General features: G+C 44.5%; 3 protein-coding genes across 3 annotated transcripts; 2 read left to right on the top strand and 1 right to left on the bottom strand.

Annotated features, from left to right (window-relative positions):
• The first annotated feature begins 6,770 nt into the window (after positions 1-6,770).
• LOC136654150 (olfactory receptor 5V1-like) lies at positions 6,771-7,703 on the top strand. The gene has a single exon (XM_066631041.1). It carries the CDS (start codon positions 6,771-6,773, stop codon positions 7,701-7,703), a length of 933 nt encoding a protein of 310 aa, XP_066487138.1.
• Positions 7,704-13,937: 6,234 nt separating this feature from the next.
• Positions 13,938-14,882, top strand: LOC136652846 (olfactory receptor-like protein OLF3). Its single transcript, XM_066629773.1, has one exon. It carries the CDS (start codon positions 13,938-13,940, stop codon positions 14,880-14,882), a length of 945 nt encoding a protein of 314 aa, XP_066485870.1.
• A 7,782-nt stretch (positions 14,883-22,664) lies between these two features.
• LOC136652845 (olfactory receptor-like protein OLF3) lies at positions 22,665-23,609 on the bottom strand. The gene has a single exon (XM_066629772.1). The coding sequence runs from the start codon at positions 23,607-23,609 to the stop codon at positions 22,665-22,667; it is 945 nt and encodes a 314-aa protein (XP_066485869.1).
• Between the last annotated feature and the right edge of the window lie 186 nt (positions 23,610-23,795).

Genomic DNA, 23,795 nt, shown 5'->3' with positions numbered 1-23,795 from the left:
CCACCTGATTCCAACTGACTCCACTTCCCCAAGGGACACTCCTAACTGCCTCAGAATGCTCGTCCTTCAGACGGAGCTCCTCACCAACAGCTGAAAATGTGACATGTTCTGATTCCAATTCCAGTTCCACAACAACCTCCCTTCAGCCCTAAGAAATACATTATATATATAGAATGTATAAGGCCTGATAGCTCAATAGGAAGCCCTGATAGCACCCTTCCTTTGCCCAAAAGGAACTCTGAAACCTAATCCCCACATCCCTCATAAAAAGGGAAGGCTGGCAGGGATTTTGTGTGAGCATATCGGAAAGAGGGCGGTCAACTGCATGAACCAGGCAGCCTTTCCAGTGTAGGAGGTGAATTTGTTTCTTCTAAGATAGGGGTTTTACTAGGTTTGATTTTACCAGTGTCATCCTCTACCTGTTCTTTCAATCTTATAATACATCTTTTCTATATTTTGAAAGCATCTTGCCTGTCTGGAAAAAGCCAAGAGCTCTTGGCCTCCTTGTTTGCCAAGAGAGTGTTTTGACCAAATGCTACAAGATCTCGGTGTGTGACCATGGGCAGAGAACAGCCTAGTCCGTTGACTCCCATTTCTCTCCCCCAGCAACATGTTCAGTGCTGAGAGATGTGTAGGTCAAAGGGCTACTCAAAGACCAGTGGAAAGACTTGAGAGGAAACCTTAACCTATCTCTGCTGGTAATGAATCTACCTCCCTGCCCCCCCCCAGCTATTGGATGGGTACACAGCAATAACAGCCAGAAGAGGATGCCACAGTGTGTACTTTAGTCTTCCCTTCAGAAACCCATGAGTGACTGCCAGGTGAGACACACGAACCAAGTGTCCACACTGGCAAATATCCCAAGTCATTCTGGCCCAATGTTCTGGCCTCTCAACTAGCTTGCAGTCTCCCACCTTAACATCAGGTTCTGTGTGCTTCCTGAAAATGATTTGCTCAAGCACTTGTGTCCCTACCTGCAGGCTGCTGTACACTGTCTGTTGCTGTTTTTATTCACTCTCCTTTCCCTATCTCAAATTGTGCAGAAGCAAATGGAAAAAACCATATTTTTATACTAGATTGATCTTTGGTGTAGGAACATGTGTCAAAAATATAGACTTGCCTCCTAGTCTACCTTTTTTTCTGTGGGGCCAGGTCTACCTGTCTAGGGTGTTCACTTCCACATATAGGCATGTCAGCCGTAACCATGGCCAAAGATCCTCCCCTGCTGCTAGCTGTAGGAAAGGAGGCTCTGGAGTCCTGGTCTATCGCGCTTCCCAATGCAGAGCCCAGGTCGACCTGCCTGGTGAATCTGGCCTCCTGATTGGTCTGACCAGGAAATTTATGTCTTCCCTCCTTTGTGTCACCCCCACTATGTCACATAATGCAGTCCACACCCCCATAGTGATGTCACTGGTCACCATACAGATCTTTGGATATCTCCACTGCTTCTTCTTCCCATTGCGAGTACTGTCCTTTTTTCTCCCTACCTCCTGCTTTCTGATGAAGACCCCTCCTCTTAGCCCATGATGGCCAAGTTTACTCAGAAGCCTTTGGATTCTTGCTTCTCTGTTTAAAATTGAAAGCAACCATTTACTTCCTTCAGTATCAGAATCAAGATACCTATAGAGGATAATATGGTAATATATGGTTGGTATTAAGCCCATGTGTTGAAATTGATTGAACAAGACATTGATTGAAAGGCAGGAGATTATTGAATAGATTGATAACCCTGTTTCAAAGAAAATTCCATCACTGAAAACGGGGGGGGGGGGATAAAATACCTTTGCACAGCAGCTCCACATTGCAGTTTTTGTGTTGAGAAAGTACCATTTTCCTGCAAATCTTGTATTGGCAACCTTCAGTCTTGAAAGACTATGGTATCGCGCTCTGAAAGGTGGTTCTGGCACAGCGTCTAGTGTGGCTGTAAAGGCCAATCCGGGAGTGACAATCCCTTCCACACCGGGAGCAAGTGCAGTCTGTCCCTGGTCTGTCTCCCAGGCTATGGGCCTTCCTTCTTTGCCTCTTAGCCTCAAACTGTTGGCAAAGTGTCTCTTCAAACTGGGAAAGGCCATGCTGCACAGCCTGCCTCCAAGTGGGCCGCTCAGAGGCCAGGGTTTCCCACTTGTTGAGGTCCATCCCTAAGGCCTTCAGATCCCTCTTGCAGATGTCCTTGTATCGCAGCTGTGGTCTACCTGTAGGGCGCTTTCCTTGCACGAGTTCTCCATAGAGGAGATCCTTTGGGATCCGGCCATCATCCATTCTCACGACATGACCGAGTCAACGCAGGCATCTCTGTTTCAGCAGTGCATACATGCTAGGGATTCCAGCACGTTCCAGGACTGTGTTGTTTGGAACTTTGTCCTGCCAGGTGATGCCGAGGATGCGTCGGAGGCAGCGCATGTGGAAAGCGCTCAGTTTCCTCTCCTGTTGTGAGCGAAGAGTCCTGCAAATGATGTGTTAGTAAGGGAAGTACATGAATCTCCTGCTACAGACAGCATAAGTACTGCACATTCCATGGATACCACCCAATTCATCTGAAATAGCCCTCCAGCTCCACAATAGTTCAATGGATATATTTAAAGATTTCCTTTCCTGGGCTCTTGAGAGGATGGATCTTAGTGCTTCAGGATTTCATGTTGCTTTAATGTTAACATGGGGAAAAGTGTACAACAAGGGGAAGGGGTCATGCTCAAAGGCCATGCAGAGAGGTGCTGGGCAGTGGTATATCTGGAAGTATAGGAACAGGTCATGACACACACCCCCACCACTAAGACTATGCCACAAAAATCCCAACTTCCTTCATTAGAGTGTTTTCCTTGCCCACTGTATTCCAATTTGAAATGTATTACAATGGACCTTCCTTATCTTCAAGTTTGGCACTCATGGATTGACTCAGCACATGTGCTGACCTGCACCTCAGAACCTTCCCAGATGTGACTGGAAGCTGCGTCTGGTTGTGTCCAGAAGGTCAAGTGAAGTTTCACAACCAGAAGCACCTTCCAGGTTAGTTAGGGTTTGGCTGTAAGTCACTGCAACATTCAAGGCATACTTTCTTCTTCTTGTCTGATACAAACCTGATCTCACTCAGCAGAAATGTTTGGAGCAATGATTTGGAAACTTACAATTAACATCATTTGCTATGAGTTCTGCTCCTTCTAGGCAAATCCCATGTGGATTTTCTAAGGGCCAGAAAAATAAAAACAGCCAAAGCATGACCCCAAATATGACTTCTTCCGTAGTCATCACCAGTTTGAACGCCATCAGTGCACATAAAGAATTTGGATGTTTTGCCCCAATGAGAATCTCCTTTGCCATTTTATTGACCAGTCTCCCAGTTTGGAGAGTTTCGTCAGAGCTCTTTGCAGTCAGCTTGAGATTTCTGTGGGAGAAGTAACAGCTGGTGAGTAGAGATACACCAAGGCAAAGGGTACTTTATTTTTGCCTGTAACCTATCTTGTTAGTTGGCTAGAACTTGTTGGTTGCTTTTCTTCTTATATCTAATTAACCTCCTTGTTAGCTTTTGGTTTCCTGTACTGTAGTACAAGCTGTGTAACAAAACCTGAAGCCTTCTTGTTGTATTAAAGTCCTCACTGAGTCAACATTGATTTGTGTGGAACTGATCAATTGAGTCTCCTCTAACAACTCCATCATCCTGAATAATCTGACGTGTCACTTGCAATAACCTCTCTGAATTCCCTGTTAACATAACATTCACTCACATTCTTATCAGTAAATCATGAGATAAAATAAGCAAATGAAACGCTTCTGTTCAAGTGACTGCTTAGCTCTCCCACCTGATTCCAACTGACTCCACTTCCCCAACGGACACTCCTAACTGCCTCAGAATGCTCTTGTCCTTCAGATGCAGCTCCTCATCAACAGCTGAAGATGTGATATGTTCTGATTCCAATTCCAATTCCACAATATCATCACTGCAGTCCTAAGAAATACATTTTGGCAGATAAATAAATATACTGGCAACTATCCATATGGACATATGCTAAGTTCTGGTCCCAGACCGTGGCCAAGGACTGGGAGATGCTTTGTTTAAGGTCTCAGCTCAGCTGAGAGTTGTTCAGCTGCTTTTGGACCTCTTGATTCCCCTGCCATCCTCATGTTCCAATAGGAAGCCCTGATAGCTCAATAGGAAGCCCTGGTAGCAGCCTTCCATTGCCCAACAGGAAAAGGGACTGTGAAACCAAATCCCCAAGTCCCTCATAAAACGGGAAGGCTGGGAAAGACTTTGTGTGAACATGACAGAAAGAGGGGGTCAACTTCGTGAGCCAGGCAGGCTCTCCAGTTTAGGAGGTGAATTTGTTTCTTCTAAGACAGGGATTCTTAGTGCAGGGACTATTGGGTTCTAAAATGGCTTTCTTTTACTTTGCTTATAAACACAAGTACTATACTAGGTTTGATTTTGCCAGTGTCATCCTCTGCCTGTTCTTTCAATCTTATAATACATCTTTTCTATGTTTGGAAAGCATCCTGCCTGTCTGAAGAAGGCAATAGCCTAGAGCTATTGGCCTCCTTGTTTGCCAAGAGAGTGTTTTGACCAAATGCTACAAGATCTCAGAGTGTGACCAAGGGCAGAGAACAGCCTAGGCCATTGGCTCCTATTTCTCTCCCCCAGCAACATGTTCAGTGCTGAGGGATGTGTAAGTCAAAGGGCTCTGAAGAAACCCCTCTACATCACAGAGGCTTACCCCTGGGTAAGAGAACAAATGTTCCCTTGAGAAGTCCTATTGGACTGCCTTTCCTGCAGGATGCAGTACGAGCTATTTTGGTGAGCCTACACTGGCAGTGAGGAAAAGTGTAAGTTTGGGCTGACAATAAAAATGGTTGCATCTTCATTTCCTAGACGTTTGGCCAAAATACCTCAAGCAGGTCAAGTTTGACAATTTAGTCCCGGTTTGTGGGTTTGGACAGTGAGGCAGAGTCCATATTGGAGTGAAGGACCGAGCTCTCTGTTTTTCTCAAGCAGAACAGCAATGCATAATAATAGCAACCAGAAGAGCCATGTGAATTAAATATGAATGGGACAGTGGCTCACAGATTTTTTTCCTTCCCCTCTCAAAAAACCAAAAGGCAGCAGGTTGGGAAGAATCACAGAAACTGTTCCACTGTGTGAGCAAGGATTTTTGTGATGTCTCCAAGTTCAGCATTTTTGATGCGATAGCAGTGAGGAAGTGATGTCATTCCACCACATGAGGATTATGCTTCCTATCCTGATTCCAACAGTTCAGCTGTAGGTTTATGGTAGAGTAGTCTATGGGGTGTGGATGGATTGAGCCTGGGGAAGGGGTGGTCTCAGCAGCAGCGAGACCACCAATACCCTATCCCCCTTTCATGGCCTTGACCCACATACCCAGGTTCACTTAGACTTGCACCAGCAAAGTCGCTGGTGCATATCTGAGAAAAAACATCAGGGCAGCAGAGGTTTACCCTGCGGCAAGAGAACAAATGTTCCCTTACCTCAAGGAGGCCTTCAGGACCTGAAACACCCCCCACAGGGTGCAGTGCTCACTCTCAGCCCAATCCTATCCACACTTTCCTGGGAGTAAGCCCCATTGACTCTAGTGGGACTTACTTCTGAGTAGACACGAATAGGATTGGGCTGTCTGTTGGCTGCATTGGTACCAGAGGAGTTAGGTAGGATTGGGTTGCAAGACAGCTCTCATTTCTCCCATATTTCTTCTCCAGGCTGTTTCAGCCATTCTTCAAAGATCTCGGTTCCAGACCCCTTATGCTTGTTGCCCTCCTCTGAACCTATTCCTGGTTGTCAGTGTCCATAAAATGTGCACACTGGGTGCCATACTCCAAGTGAGGCCTGACTAATGCAGAATCGACTGGAGGTGTTAGTCTTTCTAATCTAGAATCTACGCCTCTGTTAATACAGGCTTACTGCTAGTGACATACTCAGAAATGATATGTGCTGCCAGTGGCTTACCGGGGGTGCTATGGCTCCCCAGGAAGGAAGAGAATAATGTAATGACCTCACTTCCAGGGAATGCTCTCATGTACACTCACAGTGGCAGCTGGGACAAAATTACCCAAGCCACTGCTGTCAGCGCCCAGTTGGCAGGCAGTCTTGTCTGGAGCATGAGAGCACTTATAGCAGCAACTGAGGCAATGTTGCCCTAGCTGCTGCTATGAAAATAACCCCAGCATTGGCTGCTTCCAGGAAGCAACTGGAGTGCGCATGTATTCACAGAGGCAGCTGGCGTCCCAGGGGGAAAATGGTGTCCAAGGCTCCTGCCCTGGGGTGCAATACCCTAGATACGCCACTGTGTGCTGCAGGTAAGTTTAGAACGCAACATGCTGTGTGTATGAAAGACATTGACATTCTCTTGGGGAAGTATTCTCAAGGGGAAACCAGCACGTATATAGAAATGAATGCTGTAATGAATGTACGGCATAGATCACAATGCAACCAAGATGATGAACCAGACTTCTGTCACTGGTAAGTCAAGCACTGAATTATGGGGCAGGGGGGAAGGAGGATATGGTTCAACAGGTTACAACAATGGTTCCCAAAATGAAGGGTTCTGAAATCTAGTCATGTCACGAATACAGATCAGAGTCACCCTCCTAGTAATTGGGTTTCACATCCAGCAATTTAATTTTTTATATTAATTTTATTTTGAAAAGTTGTTTTAGTATTTAGAATAATCACTTTTCGCCACCTTATCTCACATGTGATATTATCTGCATTGCCTCTGATCCACTCTTATTTATCTCTATAGAAACAGTGCCATCTTATTCACTGAGACATGGAAATACAAAATGAGACAGAGTTGAGTGAATTTATTCTTTTGGGCTTTTCACATTTAGAAGACATTCATCTTTTGCTTTTTGGTGCATTCCTGATCATCTATCTGTTCACTGTATTTTGGAATACCTTGATCATCATCACAGCCATGGTGGACCAGAGACTCAGAACTCCCATGTATTTCTTCCTTGGAAACCTCTCACTCCTTGACATCTGCTACACCACCACCACCATTCCTCAGATGTTGGTGCACCTCCTCTCAGAGACAAGCAACATCTCCTACATGGGCTGTGTGTTCCAGCTGTATTTTTTCTTCTCTGGCGTATGCGTTGAATGTCTCCTCCTGGCAGTGATGGCTTTTGACCGCTATGTTGCCATATGCCACCCTCTGCGCTACACTTTGATTGTCAACAAAACAGTTTGCCTCCAACTAGCCACAGCTTGCTGGATTGGTGGCTTCCTTACCTCTGTGGTACACACAGTCTATGCATTTCGGCTACAATTCTGTGGGGACAATCGCTTAGATGCTTTCTTCTGTGACATTCCACCTCTAATGAAGCTGTCCTGTGGAGATGTCTCCATCAACCAAATGCTTCTGATCTATATTGGCTTGCTCATAGCCTGGGTTCCATTTTTCTGCATCCTTCTATCATACACTTACATCTTTTCCACAGTCTTGAAGATACACTCTGCTGAAGGGAGACAAAAAGCTTTCTCCACTTGCTCCTCTCATCTCACTGTGGTCTTTCTTTATTACGGTAGTGCCATTTTCACCTACCTGAGACCAGTTTCCACTCATGAATCAGTCAGTGAAAGGTTGACCCCATTGCTGTACAGTATCCTAACCCCATTGTTAAATCCCATTATATATACCTTGCGTAACAAAGATGTGAAAAAGGCATGGCAGTACATGATAAAGTTATGCACAAAGTAACTAACACTAGTTTTCTTCATAGCATCTTATTTTCCAGGATCTAGAATCCTGGACCGAGGGCCATTTGCAGCCCTTGGGGCTACAATCCGTCAATCCGGCCTGCAAGGAGGCCCCAGTCTCCAATGAGCCTCTGGCCCATCAGAGACTGTTGGAACCAGCACTGGCCCATGACTACATAAGAACATAAGAACAGCCCCACTGGATCAGGCCATAGGCCCATCTAGTCCAGCTTCCTGTATCTCACAGCAGCCCACCAAATGCCCCAGGGAGCACACCAGATAACAAGAGACCTTGTCCTGGTGCTCTCCCCTACATCTGGCATTCTGACTTAACCCATTCCTAAAATCAGGAGGTTGCGCATACACATCATGGCTTGTACCCCATAATGGATTTTTCCTCCAGAAACTCGTCCAATCCCCTTTTAAAGGCGTCTAGGCTAGACGCCAGCACCACATCCTGTGGCAAGGAGTTCCACAGACTGACCACGCGCTGAGTAAAGAAATATTTTCTTTTGTCTGTCCTAACCCGCCCAACACTCAATTTTAGTGGATGTCCCCTGGTTCTGGTATTATGTGAGAGTGTAAAGAGCATCTCCCTATCCACTCTGTCCATCCCCTGCATAATTTTGTATGTCTCAATCATGTCCCCCCTCAAGCGTCTCTTTTCTAGGCTGAAGAGGCCCAAACGCCGTAGCCTTTCCTCATAAGGAAGGTGCCCCAGCCCCGTAATCAGCTTAGTCGCTCTCTTTTGCACCTTTTCCATTTCCACTATGTCTTTTTTGAGATGCGGCGACCAGAACTGGACACAATACTCCAGGTGTGGCCTTACCATCGATTTGTACAACGGCATTATAATATTAGCCGTTTTGTTCTCAATACCCTTCCTAATGATCCCAAGCATAGAATTGGCCTTCTTCACTGCCGCCGCACATTGGGTCGACACTTTCATCGACCTGTCCACCACCACCCCAAGATCTCTCTCCTGATCTGTCACAGACAGCTCAGAACCCATCAGCCTATATCTAAAGTTTTGATTTTTTGCCCCAATGTGCATGACTTTACACTTACTGACATTGAAGCGCATCTGCCATTTTGCTGCCCATTCTGCCAGTCTGGAGAGATCCTTCTGGAGCTCCTCACAATCACTTCTGGTCTTTACCACTCGGAAAAGTTTGGTGTCGTCTGCAAACTTAGCCACTTCACTGCTCAACCCTGTCTCCAGGTCATTTATGAAGAGGTTGAAAAGCACCGGTCCCAGGACAGATCCTTGGGGCACACCGCTTTTCACCTCTCTCCATTGTGAAAATTGCCCATTGACACCCACTCTCTGCTTCCTGGCCTCCAACCAGTTCTCAATCCACGAGAGGACCTGTCCTCTAATTCCCTGACTGTGGAGTTTTTTCAGTAGCCTTTGGTGAGGGACCGTGTCAAACGCCTTCTGAAAGTCCAGATATATAATGTCCACGGGTTCTCCCGCATCCACATGCCTGTTGACCTTTTCAAAGAATTCTATAAGGTTTGTGAGGCAAGACTTACCCTTACAGAAGCCATGCTGACTCTCCCTCAGCAAGGCCTGTTCATCTATGTGTTTTGAGATCCTATCTTTGATGAGGCATTCCACCATCTTACCCGGTATGGATGTTAGGCTGACCGGCCTATAGTTTCCCGGGTCCCCCCTCTTTCCCTTTTTAAAAATAGGCGTGACATTTGCTATCCTCCAATCTTCTGGTACTGTGGCTGTTTTGAGGGACAAGTTGCATACCTTAGTCAAGAGATCTGCAACTTCATTCTTCAATTCCTTAATAACCCTTGGGTGTATGCCATCAGGGCCCGGTGACTTATTGATCTTTAATTTATCAATGAGGTCTGAAACATCTTCTCTTTTAACCTCTATCTGACTTAACTCCTCGGTTAGGAGGGGCCGTTCGGGCAGCGGTATCTGCCCGAGGTCTTCTGCCGTGAAGACAGATACAAAGAACTCGTTTAATTTCTCTGCCATCTCTAAGTCTCCTTTTATCTCCCCTTTCCCTCCCTCACCATCCAGAGGGCCAACCGCTTCTCTGGCGGGTTTCCTGCTTCTAACATATTTGAAGAAGCTTTTATTATTCCCATTAATGTTGCTGGCCATGCGTTCCTCATAGTCTCGCTTGGCCTCCCCTATCACCTTCTTACATTTCTACCAGTCTTCTTACATTACTACCAGTCACTACCACCAGACGCAAGCTGTAGGCCAAGTTAGAGCAAGATCTTTTATAGTCTCCGTGTGTTTTCTGCTTTTCCCTGGGCATAATTTTAACCCTGTCCCCCTGTCCCCCAGAGACCCTGTCTCTGAAAAACTGATGTGTCCATGTGTTTCTGGCTTGGTCTGGTTTAGTCTGTATGTTTTCACAGAGCAAGAGTTGTGTGGCAAACACTTCATAATTCTCATGTGGTTCTACATGCCTGCAATATAGTTCTCGTGTGTATTATAAATAAGCTCAGTAAATTCATTCATTCATATAAGTTTCATCTCTAATGTGTTCATTTATAGAAATTCATGTAAATTTATTTAAATTTGAAATGAAAATTAATTCCTATTTTTCCCCTGGCCCTCAACACAGAGTCAGAGAAATAATGTGGCCCTCCTGCCAAAATGTTTGCTCACCCCGGATTAGAATAAATACAAGATCAAGTAATAAATTGTATTTGTCAGATAGCCTAGCCAGTCCTACTATAGACATAATTCTTTCTTTCTTTCTTTCTTTCTTTCTTTCTTTCTTTCTTTCTTTCTTTCTTTCTTTCTTTCTTTCTTTCTTTCTTTCTTTCTTTCTTTCTATAGTTACTTTTGGCATAAGCTAAGCTCTGTTTGGAATCAGGGTGCTAACTCCCAAAGGGAACTGAACAGTGGCATCACTAGGGGGTACAGACAGAACCAGGTGATATCCTTGGGGAGGGGATGATACCACTGATGGCAAAAATTTTGGAAACCTTTTGGAAAAGTTGTATTTATGAATAGTACCATCAAGTTAAATATCATTAGAAAGGTAATTTCATGCAGAATGAAATGAAACAAACACTGCTGAGTGATCTGTATTCTATCAAAAGTTATGGTCAATTAACCAGAAAACAAAAACACAACTGCCTTATGTAACAAAAAGTGGATTTCTTTAACTCAAAACTGACCAATGAGACTGATTTTTCCGAGAGCTAATGAGGTGTTTTTATGACACAGCAAAAAAACCAATAAGGTGTGAGTCAGCTCTCATTGCCATGAACTCATTTCCATGAACTCATGAACATAAGAACTCTTATTCAGTTGTGTATCACCAAGTTGACCACTAGTTTTTTGTTGGTGTCTGATTTGTTGGGTAACCTGTATTGTTCTATATTAAAATTGTTAATGGGAGTTACTCCAACCCTAGTGATACCATTGCATTTAGGCTGTATGTATGATATTGTGATTTATTCTGTATGATCTGATATGGGAGGAGGTCTATCATGAGTGTGATGCACTGAGCTTTTGCACCAAGTGACACAAATCTGAGTATCGTTTCTGCTCAGGGTAGGTGCCTGTACTACAGGGGGAGGAGTATGGTATGCAGAATCTGTTGCATGATTAAATGGCCCCACTTTATATCAAGTATTACTTTGTCTCATGTGATTTGTGGGATGGGGGGACTGCTTGGACAAAGACTCCAGACACAAACACCTAACTGGAATCCCTACCTTTATTCATGCTCTCTTTGTCCACCAAGTGTCTTTTCACCATGGTTCCCATCACCCAACTTCCCTTTTGAGAGACCACGCAGGTATAGCTCCATGCTACATGTCTTCTCATCTGAGATGTAGTCAGTCACCCTGGCAGGTACTGGGGTTGGTGTGCTGTGATTGGCTGTAAAATGTACTCTGTGTCTTTTGCTCTGTCTTGGGGAAGTGGGCAGGGCAAGGAGTGCCAGGAAGCAAATTTCTGGTGTTTTCCCCTTTCTCATTGTTTCTTATGGGATCACTCCAATTTACTCCAGTTCTGTTGTAGGTGTAGCTTTTTTTGGGCATTTTTCCTGTCTAAAGAGGGCCTAGAATGTGGTGTATATAAACTCCTCTCCATCCCTCCCACATCCCATTCCAATCTCCTCCCTATTTTGGTGTCTCCTCCAGCAGAGTTGTGCTAGCCTCTGAGTTGCATCCAACATACATTGCCACAGCATTTTTTTCTGACATTGCACCTGTGTCCATGGTACAAGGGGCAGGCCTGCACATGCATGGGGGAGGGTTGACAGTACAGGAGCAGGGTTGATGTAGGGGGGTGTCGCATCACCAGACCCCCAGGTACCCCCCCAGCTACACCACTGCACAAAAGAGAAAGCCCATCAATGTGGGAGTAATTATCTTAGGTTAGCAAAATTGACAATGGATGACCAGAAGACTAATGGAGGTCATTGCAAACCAACTAGCTTAATTATCGAAAATGAAAGACAGCTCAGTCTGATATCAAAACAAGAGAATATTTGGGAGCAAATAAGCTCAATGTGACTCAGGAAAGGAGCGGAAGCCCAAAAAGGATGTAAATATATCCCTAAGTACTATTGGCCACTCTGAACTGAGAAAAATAAAATAACATAAAATTGTATTCCAGTTCCAAATACTTTGCTCTGTAAAACCAATCCAGGAAGACGCTTGACCAATCAAGATGCTTTCTTTTCTAACTCTAGCTTTGGAGGTTAATAAAAATGGTTTGTCTCACAGTGCATACTGACTTATGCTCTCAGTCTGCAGCAGTTTATTACAGCTGTAAAGTAATTTACTGCTTGACTGTTCTCGAGGTGTTCACACACTTTTGTCAATGACATCATATTTCTGGTTGCAGGGGTCATTGTACTGCTCATCCCTGGTAAAAATCCAACAAAGCAAAACCAGTCACAGGCAATAGTCTAGGAGCTCATTAGGCCTTGTACTACTTATTCAAATACTTAGTAGTTAATCCCATGTGACTATGAAGATTATAAAATGACCTGGAGAGGTGGAACGATCCCAAGTGTCTTCAGAGCCTTTGGTTGATCTCATTTCTCATATAATACCCAATTTACTTCCTGCTTAATTGCCCAATGGGGAACACGAGATGCTTTGTTTTGTGTAGCTTGTACATAAGTTCTGCAATGCACCAACATTGTATAGGCACATCCCTGGGGAAGACACTTCTTTTTAAGTCTATTCATTGTGGAACTTTTCATTCCTTTTGGAGGTAGACCATAGAAGAATAGAGGTATGCTCTATGATAGACCAACAGCAGAAATTACACTCTCTCATGTTTTACTAACAAGGCATGTTTTACTAACTAGCCCATTTTCCAGTGCCAGTGCAGCTGTGCTGATGGGGTGTGTGCTGCATCCAGTGGTGGGGAGGCAGTCACAGAGGCCTCCTCAAGGTATGAGATCATTTGTTTCCTTACCTCAGGGCTGTGGTGGGCTACAGCAATACTGGAAAGTTGAATAGGATTGGGCTCATATTCTTTCTAGTTTGGCAAGTGAAAAGAAATGGTTCAGTCATAGTGTAGACACAGAAGTTTTCTGTACTTCCTGCATTGCCAGTTCCAGGAAGACTAAACTGAATTGGCTGTGTGGGCAGTACGGAACTTGAGGAACTTTATTGTTGATGTTCCTATGGAAGGAAATGACTGTTATTTTAGGGCTCGATCCTATCCAGCTTTCCAGTGCTGGTGCCACCATGCCAACAGGGTCTGCACTGCATCCAGCGGTAGGGAGGCAGTTACGGGGCTGCATTGCACTGGAAGGTTGAGTAGGATCAGGCCCTCAGACATCAGGGGACATCCAAATGTAAGTGGTATTCATTATCTGCCTTTGTAACAACCCTCAAACAGATAAATCAATAATGATGACTGAACTCTGATTTCAGCAGATGCAGACAGAAAAATGACCACACAACAGTTGAAAGGGGAAAGTACTGTTTAGAAGATTATTTTAATTGGGGCTGTGCTAAATTCTCACCCATGATGTTTGTGAGGACCACAGAATGCTTTTTGAGGTCAATAGAACACCACAGTAATGGGGGCACCCTCTCATTGGGGACAGGAGAAAAGTGCAGGTGTGATGATATGGATCAATGTATACTCTCCATAATGGCCTTCTTCATCAGGTTGAAGTGAAACTCACAAAAAACTTGCAAAACAATTCTTTGAAATCCTGGCCTCTTAATTCTGCAAAGCTGATTTCTCTATCTCAGCTCAGGCATTATCCACAAGATGGGACAACACAATCAGACAAGGATCATAGAAGTTGTGTTGCTTGGATTCTCTGGCGAACAAAGCATCAATCTATGCATCTTTGCTGTGTTCCTCTTTGTCTACCTTATCACTATAGCTGGGAACACCCTCATCATCATCATCATCCTCATTGACCCAAGACTCAACACACCCATGTACTTCTTCCTGTTCAATTTGTCCTTCCTGGATATCTGCTACACAACTAGTATGGTACCTCAATTGCTCATCCATCTCTGGACGAATCACAAGACCATCTCTTTCAATTGTTGCATGACTCAGTTGTACATTGCTCTGTCCCTTGCTGGCACTGAATTTCTCCTGCTAGCAGCCATGGCATATGATAGATATGTTGCTGTCTGCCATCCCTTGCATTATATGGTCATCATGAATAGAAGAAAGTGCATCCAGATAGCATTGGCTACCTGGATGGGTGGCTTCCTCAATGCGGTGGTGCAAACAGTGATCACCATGAACCTTCACTTCAACTGTTTCAACAGCATCAACCACTTTACTTGTGAAATTCTGGTTGTTATCAAGTTGGCTTGTTCATTCACTTTTATCAATCACATTATATTTCTGGTAGCAGGGGTCATTATGCTGATGATTCCATTCATTGTGGTGATGCTCTCCTATATGTATATAATCAGTGCCATCCTACACATCAGGTCTTCTGAAGGCCGGAAGAGAGCTTTCTCAACCTGTTCTTCTCACTTAACTGTGGTCAGCCTCTGCTTTGGCACAGTCATCTTTGCTTATGGGAGACCTAGGGCCAACACTTCACCCAACCAGGACAAGATTCTGACTGTCATCTATTCCGTGCTTACGCCCATGCTCAACCCTATCATCTACAGTCTTAGGAATAAAGAAGTAAAGAGAGCCTTGAGTAATGTTGTAAGAAAAGCTTTCTTTTTGAAAAAGAAATGATCTATTTGTTAATTCTGTACAAGTTAGTAAACTGTTTTTGGTAGGCAAAGGGCTGATTCACACAACTGTGTATGTCATACTACAACTCAACTCAACAAACCTTTATTAGGCATAGGTATTTGATAAAGTCTCTGAAAAGATACAATACAGAGAATATACACAAATACATACATACATAGCATTATACATACATGCATATATTATTTTTTTTTAAAAAGCAGAAAACAGTCAATTACTTTACAGACTTTGTCAGGATGTAATCTACACAGTGGTTGCTTGAGACGAAAGCTTGGCTCAATTCAAGTTACTCAGGTTTAGGAACTGTGCAACCTAAAGGGTTATACGCTTGACATCACCCACCAGAAGGAATTGAATTATAGCAGTCTCAGAATACCCTATTTTAGCATGAGCAAGGGAGAGAGAAATTGATGTCTTAGCACTTGATATCTGGGACAGCTCAACATAATATGTACAGATGATTCTACTTCGCCAAAATTGCAGCTAAAAAAAGAACTCCCTTGGAGGCATTTCTAAATTTGCCGAGTAACAGTCCAATCCTAACGTGCAGCCCAATCCTGAGCTGCCTGGGATGCCCCCGCTCAGCGGCACCACGAGGGCTGCTGCCGAATCCAGCGCTTCCTGCGCTACCATGGGAGGCACCTCGGGAGTAGGGGATGTTTGTCCCCTTCCCCTGGATAAGGGAGGCAGCCCCGCAATGGGGCTACTCTCTTTAACGGCACCCAAAGGGCACCGTTAAAGTAAAGGTGCTTGTGTAAGGCACACAGCCTTCATGAGCGCCTAGGATCCGGCAGTGCGGAGCTCTGCAGATCCTCCTTCCACCCGCCCCCAGGCATGCCTCTGGCACGCCTCCCCTCCCTGTGTCACACTGTCTTGCCACAGCACATCCCCACTGGGCCTTGTGCCCACTTAAGGCTGATTAGTTTCCCTTGTTAAATTCACAAGAGCAGCAACCAAAAGTCAGAGTCAGGTCCCAGTTCAATAAATGCAGATTGCCAACTCACAGTCCAAAGTCAATATGCCGGGTCACAGTCCAAGTCCAAAGTCCAGGTAAGCCAGGTCAGGTCAGGTCTCCTCTGGATCAGGTAGCATCTCCCTCTTGGTCAGGGTAACTTTTGGTCCTTCTGAAGCTGCCTTTTATCCTTGGTTGTCTCATAATCCAAAATGCAGCTCAGCTGTGAGCTACCTTGCTAGCTCCTTCTTAAGTCCAAATTAGGCTCAGGTGAGCCATCCCTTCAGTCCATGTCCATTCAAAGTCCCATCAAGGTCAAATGAAGCTCAGGTGTCCATCAGAGTCCCATTGGCCTTGATTGATTACAGCTGTGGAGCCAGCCCTTCCCTTCCCAGAGCTGTCAACCAGCTGTCAAAACATGGAATAGCTGTCAACACCACAGCATCCACCTGATGATCTTCTGATCTTCCATTACACACACTGGCCTCCCACCCCCTCCCCACGTCACGCTGGCCTCCCCCCTCCCTGGAATGTCCCCATCCCCACCCCGTTTGCTATTCCACAGCCCAGTGGTCGCAGGCACTGCCAAGCTACTCACGGCACGTTTGTGACTGTGGTTTGCGTTGTGGAGGCACGGTGCGGACCATAGAATTGGGCCCTAAGTCATTAGAGGGGGTCACATTGCAACATGCCAAGGTGAAGGTCCTCCTTTCCGGGGGGGGGGCGCACTAGAAGGGACAGATATTTTGGTTGTTGACCAAATGTAATTTTTATTTGGAAATTCAAAGGGGACCATTTTTTGTGTGCTGCACCTAAAATCTGTTGCCTCTCTATATCATGTAGCCTGGCTGTCAAAAGTCTGATGATACTCTCAGGAGAGGGAGCCCCTTGTAGATCGGCCTCTAGGCCCATCTGTTGGATTTTTTTATAGAATAGGGTTAGGCAAGGAGTTAGCATTGGATCGGCCAACAACCCCTTTAAGCAGCAAATCATGATCAGCCCTGAAAAAAATTTTGGCCCAGGATTTTAAAAAACTGGACCATGCATGTAGCTCCAGTCTATGTTGACCTGTTTCCAAGCAGAGTGCTGCACAGGGAATACAATTCGATAAGCCAAGAATTTTGTAAAGAAATTTAGACTGAACCCTTTTGATTGTGTCATTTAATGCCAGCATCCATATAGGGATGCCATGTAAAATTTGAGGTGTGACTTTGGCATTAAAAGCTTCCAAAGCAGCTCGTACAAACTAGTTGCCCCAAGAGAAGAAAAAACGAGTTTCGACTTGGACAACTGGTGTGGATGAATTAATTGCAATCGAACAATGAGAGGACCAGGAATGTTTGTAATGAAACCGAAGGTCAAGGTACTGAAATTCTGTACCTGCTGTATTGGTTTTCCTCTGAAAAGCCAAGCATGTTATACTACTTTACTTAGGGTTTGATAAGTTACACCTGAATGCATCACCTGGCACCATTGTGTTTGCTGCTGATATATGTGATGGCAGATTCTCTCATGCAGGGTATCATTTGGTCATATTGTTACAAGCATATTGACGTATATGTTCAACCTAGACCTGAAGGGCTTGCTTAGCTGTGACACAGATTAGTGTTGTCTTGGTTGCCAATATGGTTGGTTAGTTGTCAATATACTTGGTTGTCAGTGCTCTCTTTGTTGTCCCCTGGTTGAGAACCAGGATGAGTGGTTTAGGAGTTGGAATTAGACCTGGCAGATACCCCCATGTTTAAGTCCCCACTCAGCCATGACGCTTCCTCAGCGATCTTGGGCCAGTCGTAATCTCTTGAGTCTCACCTACATCACAGGTTATTGTGAGGACAGAAAGAGGGGAGGAATCATGTACACCACTCTGAGCTGCTTAAAGGAAAGGGCAATATAAAAATGTGAAAAATAAACATTAATAGCCTAACTTAGTTCACAGGGTTGATGTGACTGAAGCACAGGTTGAGTACCCCTTATCCAGGGATGGACAAGCCCAGCGCAACTTGACTCAAGTTGTGTCACTTATCTCTACCCCCCATGACCTGACTCAAAATCAAGTCCTAACGGGGCACTTTCCGAGTCACCCAGAGCATTTTTGTGATTCAAAATGACTAGAGTCACGAATCGTTCCCTTTAAAAAACCCAACCATGTAAAAAAAAATGGGACTGCTACTGGGGTGCGTATGTGTGTCAGAACTCTCTTTAAACACTCCCCTGGTGTCCCCATATGATCTGTAAACCAGGCGAGAGGGGGTGGGAGGGACTGTGTGAGAGCAGCGACAGAAGTGACAAGAGGGAGGAGGGTCACACGCAGCAGCTGGGAGTCTTACCAGAATGACCCAAAGCTTTGCAGCTCTACTCAGAAGTAGTCCCATTTGAGCTGGTCATTCAATGGGGCTTCCTCCTCCCAAGTAACATCAGAGTTCACCAGTAGGGTAGCTAGAGGAGATGCAGAACACTAAGTTTTGCAGGGAGCCTCACTGCGACTTGCAAAGCACTACATGTTGCACGGAACTTAACTGCCCCATTGTGGTCAGTGGAAAAACACTGCAGCTGCCCCACTTGCTTACACCTGAAGAGGCTGTCCTACACCCAAGAAAGCTGGTGTAAGGAGACCCTCTGCAGGTGGAAGGAGAGCTTCCTTGGGTGTAAGCAGGCAGGGCAGTTGTGGTGTTTTTCCACTGACAAAGATGTTCATTAAACACATTGAAATGTTGCATCTGAACTCATGAATCAGAAATCTGACACTACCGTAGATTGCCTTTGAATGCTGTAGTTCGTATCTTAAACCCCCAATATGCTTCTTGCTTATGAAAGAGCATGCTCTGAATATTTTGCAAACACACACAATTAAAGTTTGATGTTTTAAGTGTATTCCTGGACAGTAAAGTGACTTAATAAATGCCACCCATGATGAAACTTTCCTTCTTTTTTTGCAAAAAAAAACAAAAAAACAACAACCGCTAAGCACCAGTAGAGGTGGGTAGCAATAAAATCTCTTAGAAAATTTGGAGGCTTACCAAGGAAAGTGGCACCTAGAAATCTGCACTTAGAAGTACACCCATCTCTATTTTACTGATTTATGGCTGCAGCTGATGAATTTGGGGGAAACTGGGAGATACCTGCTGCCACCATCTCAGACAAGAAATGCCAGACCTGGGTGCTATCTCAAAAAGACCTCCCCTCCAAAGAGAGTGTTGAAACTAATACAGTCATACGCAGTGCTTTTTTTGTGAAAAAAAAGGTGCAGGAACTCACAACTTGTTAATCTTTTATTTATTTATTTATTTATTTATTTATTTATTTATTTATTTATATATAAACAATTTTTTATTGGAGAAATAAAGTATTTTTTATGTGCTTCCCCCCTAAAGATGAACTTACTTCTGAGTAGACATGCATAGGATTGGGCTGTCAATCTCCACATCCCCTTCCCCCTAGCTACTTTTTCTACACATGGGGAAAAATACTGTACAGGTGCACTTGTAGCGTGTAGTATGTAGTGTGGCACTACTTCGAGGAGAGGAAGCAGTGAATGGATTCCGAAAAATGGCTTACATGAGTTCCATGTAGTAAAATTACTCTAAGCAACTGTGGGAGTAAGAACAAAAAAGGAATTCTTACACGAGAGGGGACCTTAGGTGCACATAGAAACAGTTACTTTTGCAAACAAGTGATTAAATATGGTTTAATTCAGGTATCAGAATACTCTGTGTCTTTGGGAAGGCGCTTGGCATGCAATTGTATGTTCTCTGCTGCCCTGAGCAGCTGCTGTGCATTGCTGGAGAGGAGCTGCAAACGCTGGCTGGTGGAGGGCATGCTTGTGGGGGAAGGACGAGGAAGATCTCTGGCAAGGCTGGACAGCATGTTGTACACACGTAGAATCCCTTTTCACCTGCCCTTAGCATGTGAAAATGGGTGCAGATATATATCTCTGCCAGGATTAAGAGCCCAATCCTAGGTATGTCTACTCTGAAGTAAGTCCCGTTCTAGTCAATGGAGCTTACTCCCAGGAAAGTGCCTAGGATTGCAGCCTAAGAGCCCAATCCTATGCATGTCTACTCAGAAGTCCACTTTAGTGAATGCGGCTTACTGTGGATAGGATGGCAGCCTTAGAGTCCAATCCTGTGCCTGTCTACTCTGCCTCTGTTTTGCTCCCCCCCTCCTGGAATGCCTCCGAAGGGGAGGGGCCCCTGCAAAAAGGTGCCGGAACTCCGTCCCCCCGTGTTCCATTAGAAAAAAAGCCCTGGTCATACGTATGTCCAGTAATGCCAGATATTTGTTATTTAAAGCCAAGTGTTGTTTGAAGCAATGCTATGGCAGACATCAACATCACATTGTTGGAGGAAACTGGCACTGATTAGCCAGAAATGCTCTGATCTCATTGGTCATTCAACTCAGAACATAGAGAGATGTAACAAAACACAAGGATTAATCCAGGGAATGACTTGGGCTGGTGCAAGGCCCTTGCGAAAGCCCAACGGTGTTATGAAAGTGTCATAAAGCACTTTTGTACCACCAATTGAGCTGGCCGGCTGGCCCAACCTCCACAGGACCAGCTCTTGAGGTAAGCCCATTCTGGCCAAGGCAGGCTGGCATGGGGTTCTGGAGGCAGGGGGAGGGTGGGAGGGAGGCATTCTGGGGCAGGGGAGGATGGGCCCATGGGTGGCAGGGGACTGAGTGGGGGGTGGCATCTCTGCTGTGATACAGTAATGACTCTTGCTGTGTGCAAGATGGCCAAATCCTGTCCCTCATAAAGAAGCATGAATCTGATTATATCATTCCTGAAATAACCCACCATCATTGAAAAGCACCAAAATTGAGCTTTCAGTTAGAGCTCCATAGTTCAGCTGTTTAATCACTTCTCTAGCTGAGGAAACATATTGTGTTTGATTACAGAAAGTGATGAGTAATTGCTGGGTGATAATTATCAAAGCATATATGTATCTGATTACACGGGCCAACACACATTTTGCTTCCTTAAACATTACACCAATTCCTGGGTATATTTTAGGTGCTGATTCAAAAAATGGCATCCGTTTTGCCCTATCACATCTAGTTTGGGAGATATAGTATAGTGAATAGTTCAAGCAGCTTCCTCATGAGGAAGCTGCTTGAACCATTCACTAATGAGGAGATACTATATCTCCCAAACTAGATGTGATAGGGCAAAATGGACACCATTTTTGGAATTGGCACCCCAAATTCATATCAAACCACCATAAAGTTTGGGGAAAAACTTTTCTGACCCTATCATGTCTAGTTTTGGTGATATAGAATAGCCTCTTTAGTAAATGTTTCAAGCGGCTTCCTCGTGAGGAAGCCGCTTGAACCATTCCCTAATGAGGCGATACTATATCTCCAAAACTAGACATTAGGGAAAAACGGATGCCATTTTTGGAATTGGCACCCGAAATACATATCAAACCACCATAAAGTTTGGGAAAAACTTTTCTGACCCTCAATTTTGTAGGCCTGTGTTATTGTTTTGTAATACTGAATTTGGTGGCTCATACCTGTAAAATGGGTAATGAAATGGACCAAAGATAAGGCAAGAGTTTTTATGCAGATTATCATTTGAAGGAGAATCAAAATCTATCAGATAGGATTGAGCATGCCCATTAAGCTCCAAGAGTCAAGGAATGTTGAGCTTGTCTCTTGGAAAAGATGAGGAAGGAAGGGAGAAAGTTGAATCGTTTGAAAACCTGTATGATCCCCTCATGGGGAGAAAGATGGGATAGAAATACAGGAATTAAATAAATAAAAATGTTCTGAAAAGGGCCGATCCTGTCCAAATACCCAGCACTGATGTAGAGGTACCAATGGGGCATGCACTGATCAAGCAGTGGAGAGGCAGTCACTGAGGCCTTCTCACAGTACGGGAATATTGGTTCCCTTATCTCAGGGTTGCATTGATGCTGGGTTTGGGATAGGATTGAGCCCGGTGTAATGGTACAGGGGCTTTACAATGTGAAGATGAGTAAATGGTTCAGGGGCTGTACAATAAGAAGTTAAAAAAACTCTCTCTGCCCACTTAATATGAGGAGGTTTAATGAATGTAAAAAGCATTTAAGGGGGGAAAACACATTTCCCATTACCGCTATTCAGAAATCTTCCTCCAGTATATTCATTGGGGTGTCAGGGGATAGGATTGGGCTATTATACACTCAGGCTTAGCATTGTTGGCCAGTTCTGAACCTTAGACTTTTAGCATTATTATAACACAGCAGAGATGTTTTCATGAAGGTGGGGGGAAAGTGTCCAAGTTCCCTATCCCATAAGCTACAAATCTCTTGCTCCAAGCTGCCTGGAACACTGAACAGGAGTTCCCTCCCCACTTGGAGCTGGGAATATGAATCCTTTTCATTTGTAAGTACTTATTATTCACCACTTACTACCAATCATCAGTACATACAATGCTTTACTTTCATAACAACACTTCAAGGATACATTAGATGGGGCAATCGTAATAACAAAGACATTGCCCAACTTGTGTCAAAGCTAAGCAGTTTGATGTTCTTAGGGATGGCTTCATTCAGGTCAATTCATGCACATTCAACATTTGAAGACTGCAAAATCATGTCCAAAGCTGCATTTGTGTATCAACCAATGGACATATAATACCAGACATAGTGCATTCGTAGAATCTCAAAAAAATGAAATGTTTAATGGAGTCAGCTTGCACATTGAGCAAGCAAGCATGAGCTGCTAAGTAAAACACATGAATGTACATGACTTCATTTCCTCCAGGTAGATTCCAAATCACTGTCCACTATGTCACCTTACAAAGGATAGAACAATTCAGAAATGGATCATCACTCCTTTTCCAAAATGATCAATTTCCTTACAGATTTAGTCAAAGCTGCTTTTACTTCCTTGTTCCTAAGACTGTAGATGATTGGGTTGAGTATGGGAGTAATCACGCTATAGAAGACAGCAACTATCTTGTCCTGATTGGGTGAAGTGTTGGCTTTAGGGCTCATGTATGCAAAGATAGCTGTGCCATAGCAGAGGGTGACCACGGTGAGATGAGAAGTACATGTGGAGAAAGCTCTCTGACGGCCATCAGATGAACGGATACCTAAGATGGTGCTGATGATATAAACATAGGAGAGCATCACCACAATACAAGGGATCAGCAGTATAATGACCCCCGCAACCACAATTGAAATCTCATTGGGAAACGTATCTGAGCAAGCTACTTTGACAAGAGCCAGGAGTTCACAGGCAAAGTGGTTGATGATGTTGAAGCCACAGAAGTGAAGATGCACAGTAAACATAGTCTGCACCACGCCATTCAGGAAGCCAAGCATCCAGGACAGTAGCACAAACTGGATGCATACCCTTCTACTCATGATGACCATATAATGCAAGGGATGGCAGACAGCCATGTATCTATCATAGGCCATAGCTGCCAGTAGGACAAACTCAGTGCCGCCTAGAGACAAAGACACACAGAGCTGAGTCATGCAACGATGGAAAGAGATGATCTTGTGGCTGGTCAGTAAATGGGCCAGCAACTGAGGAGCCACACTGGTTGTATAGCAAATATCCAGGAAGGACAAATTACTCAGGAAGAAGTACATGGGTGTGTTGAGTCGCGGGTCTACACGAATGGCGATTATGATGAGTGCGTTGCCTGCTAGGGTGAACAGGTACACAGAGAGGAACACTGCGAAGAGGCATACGTTGGTGCTTTGTTCCCTGGAGAATCCCAGGAACACAAATTCTCTGATACTTGTTTGATTGTGCTGTCCCATCATGTAGACCATGCCTGAACTGAGACAAAGGAATCAGAAGCATGAAGCAACCCATTCAAAACCAAGTTGCAAATGTTTCTGCAGGTTTTCAGTGGATATCACATTGATTGGGTTGGGTGGGGGGAATGTCTAGTTGTGTGCTGCATTTGACAAAGGCTGCAATCCTAACCACACTTTCCTGAGAGT

This window comes from Tiliqua scincoides, chromosome 5 (genome assembly GCF_035046505.1).
Source record: "Tiliqua scincoides isolate rTilSci1 chromosome 5, rTilSci1.hap2, whole genome shotgun sequence".
Lineage (NCBI taxonomy): Eukaryota > Metazoa > Chordata > Lepidosauria > Squamata > Scincidae > Tiliqua > Tiliqua scincoides.
This window is presented reverse-complemented; position numbering and strand designations above follow the sequence as displayed.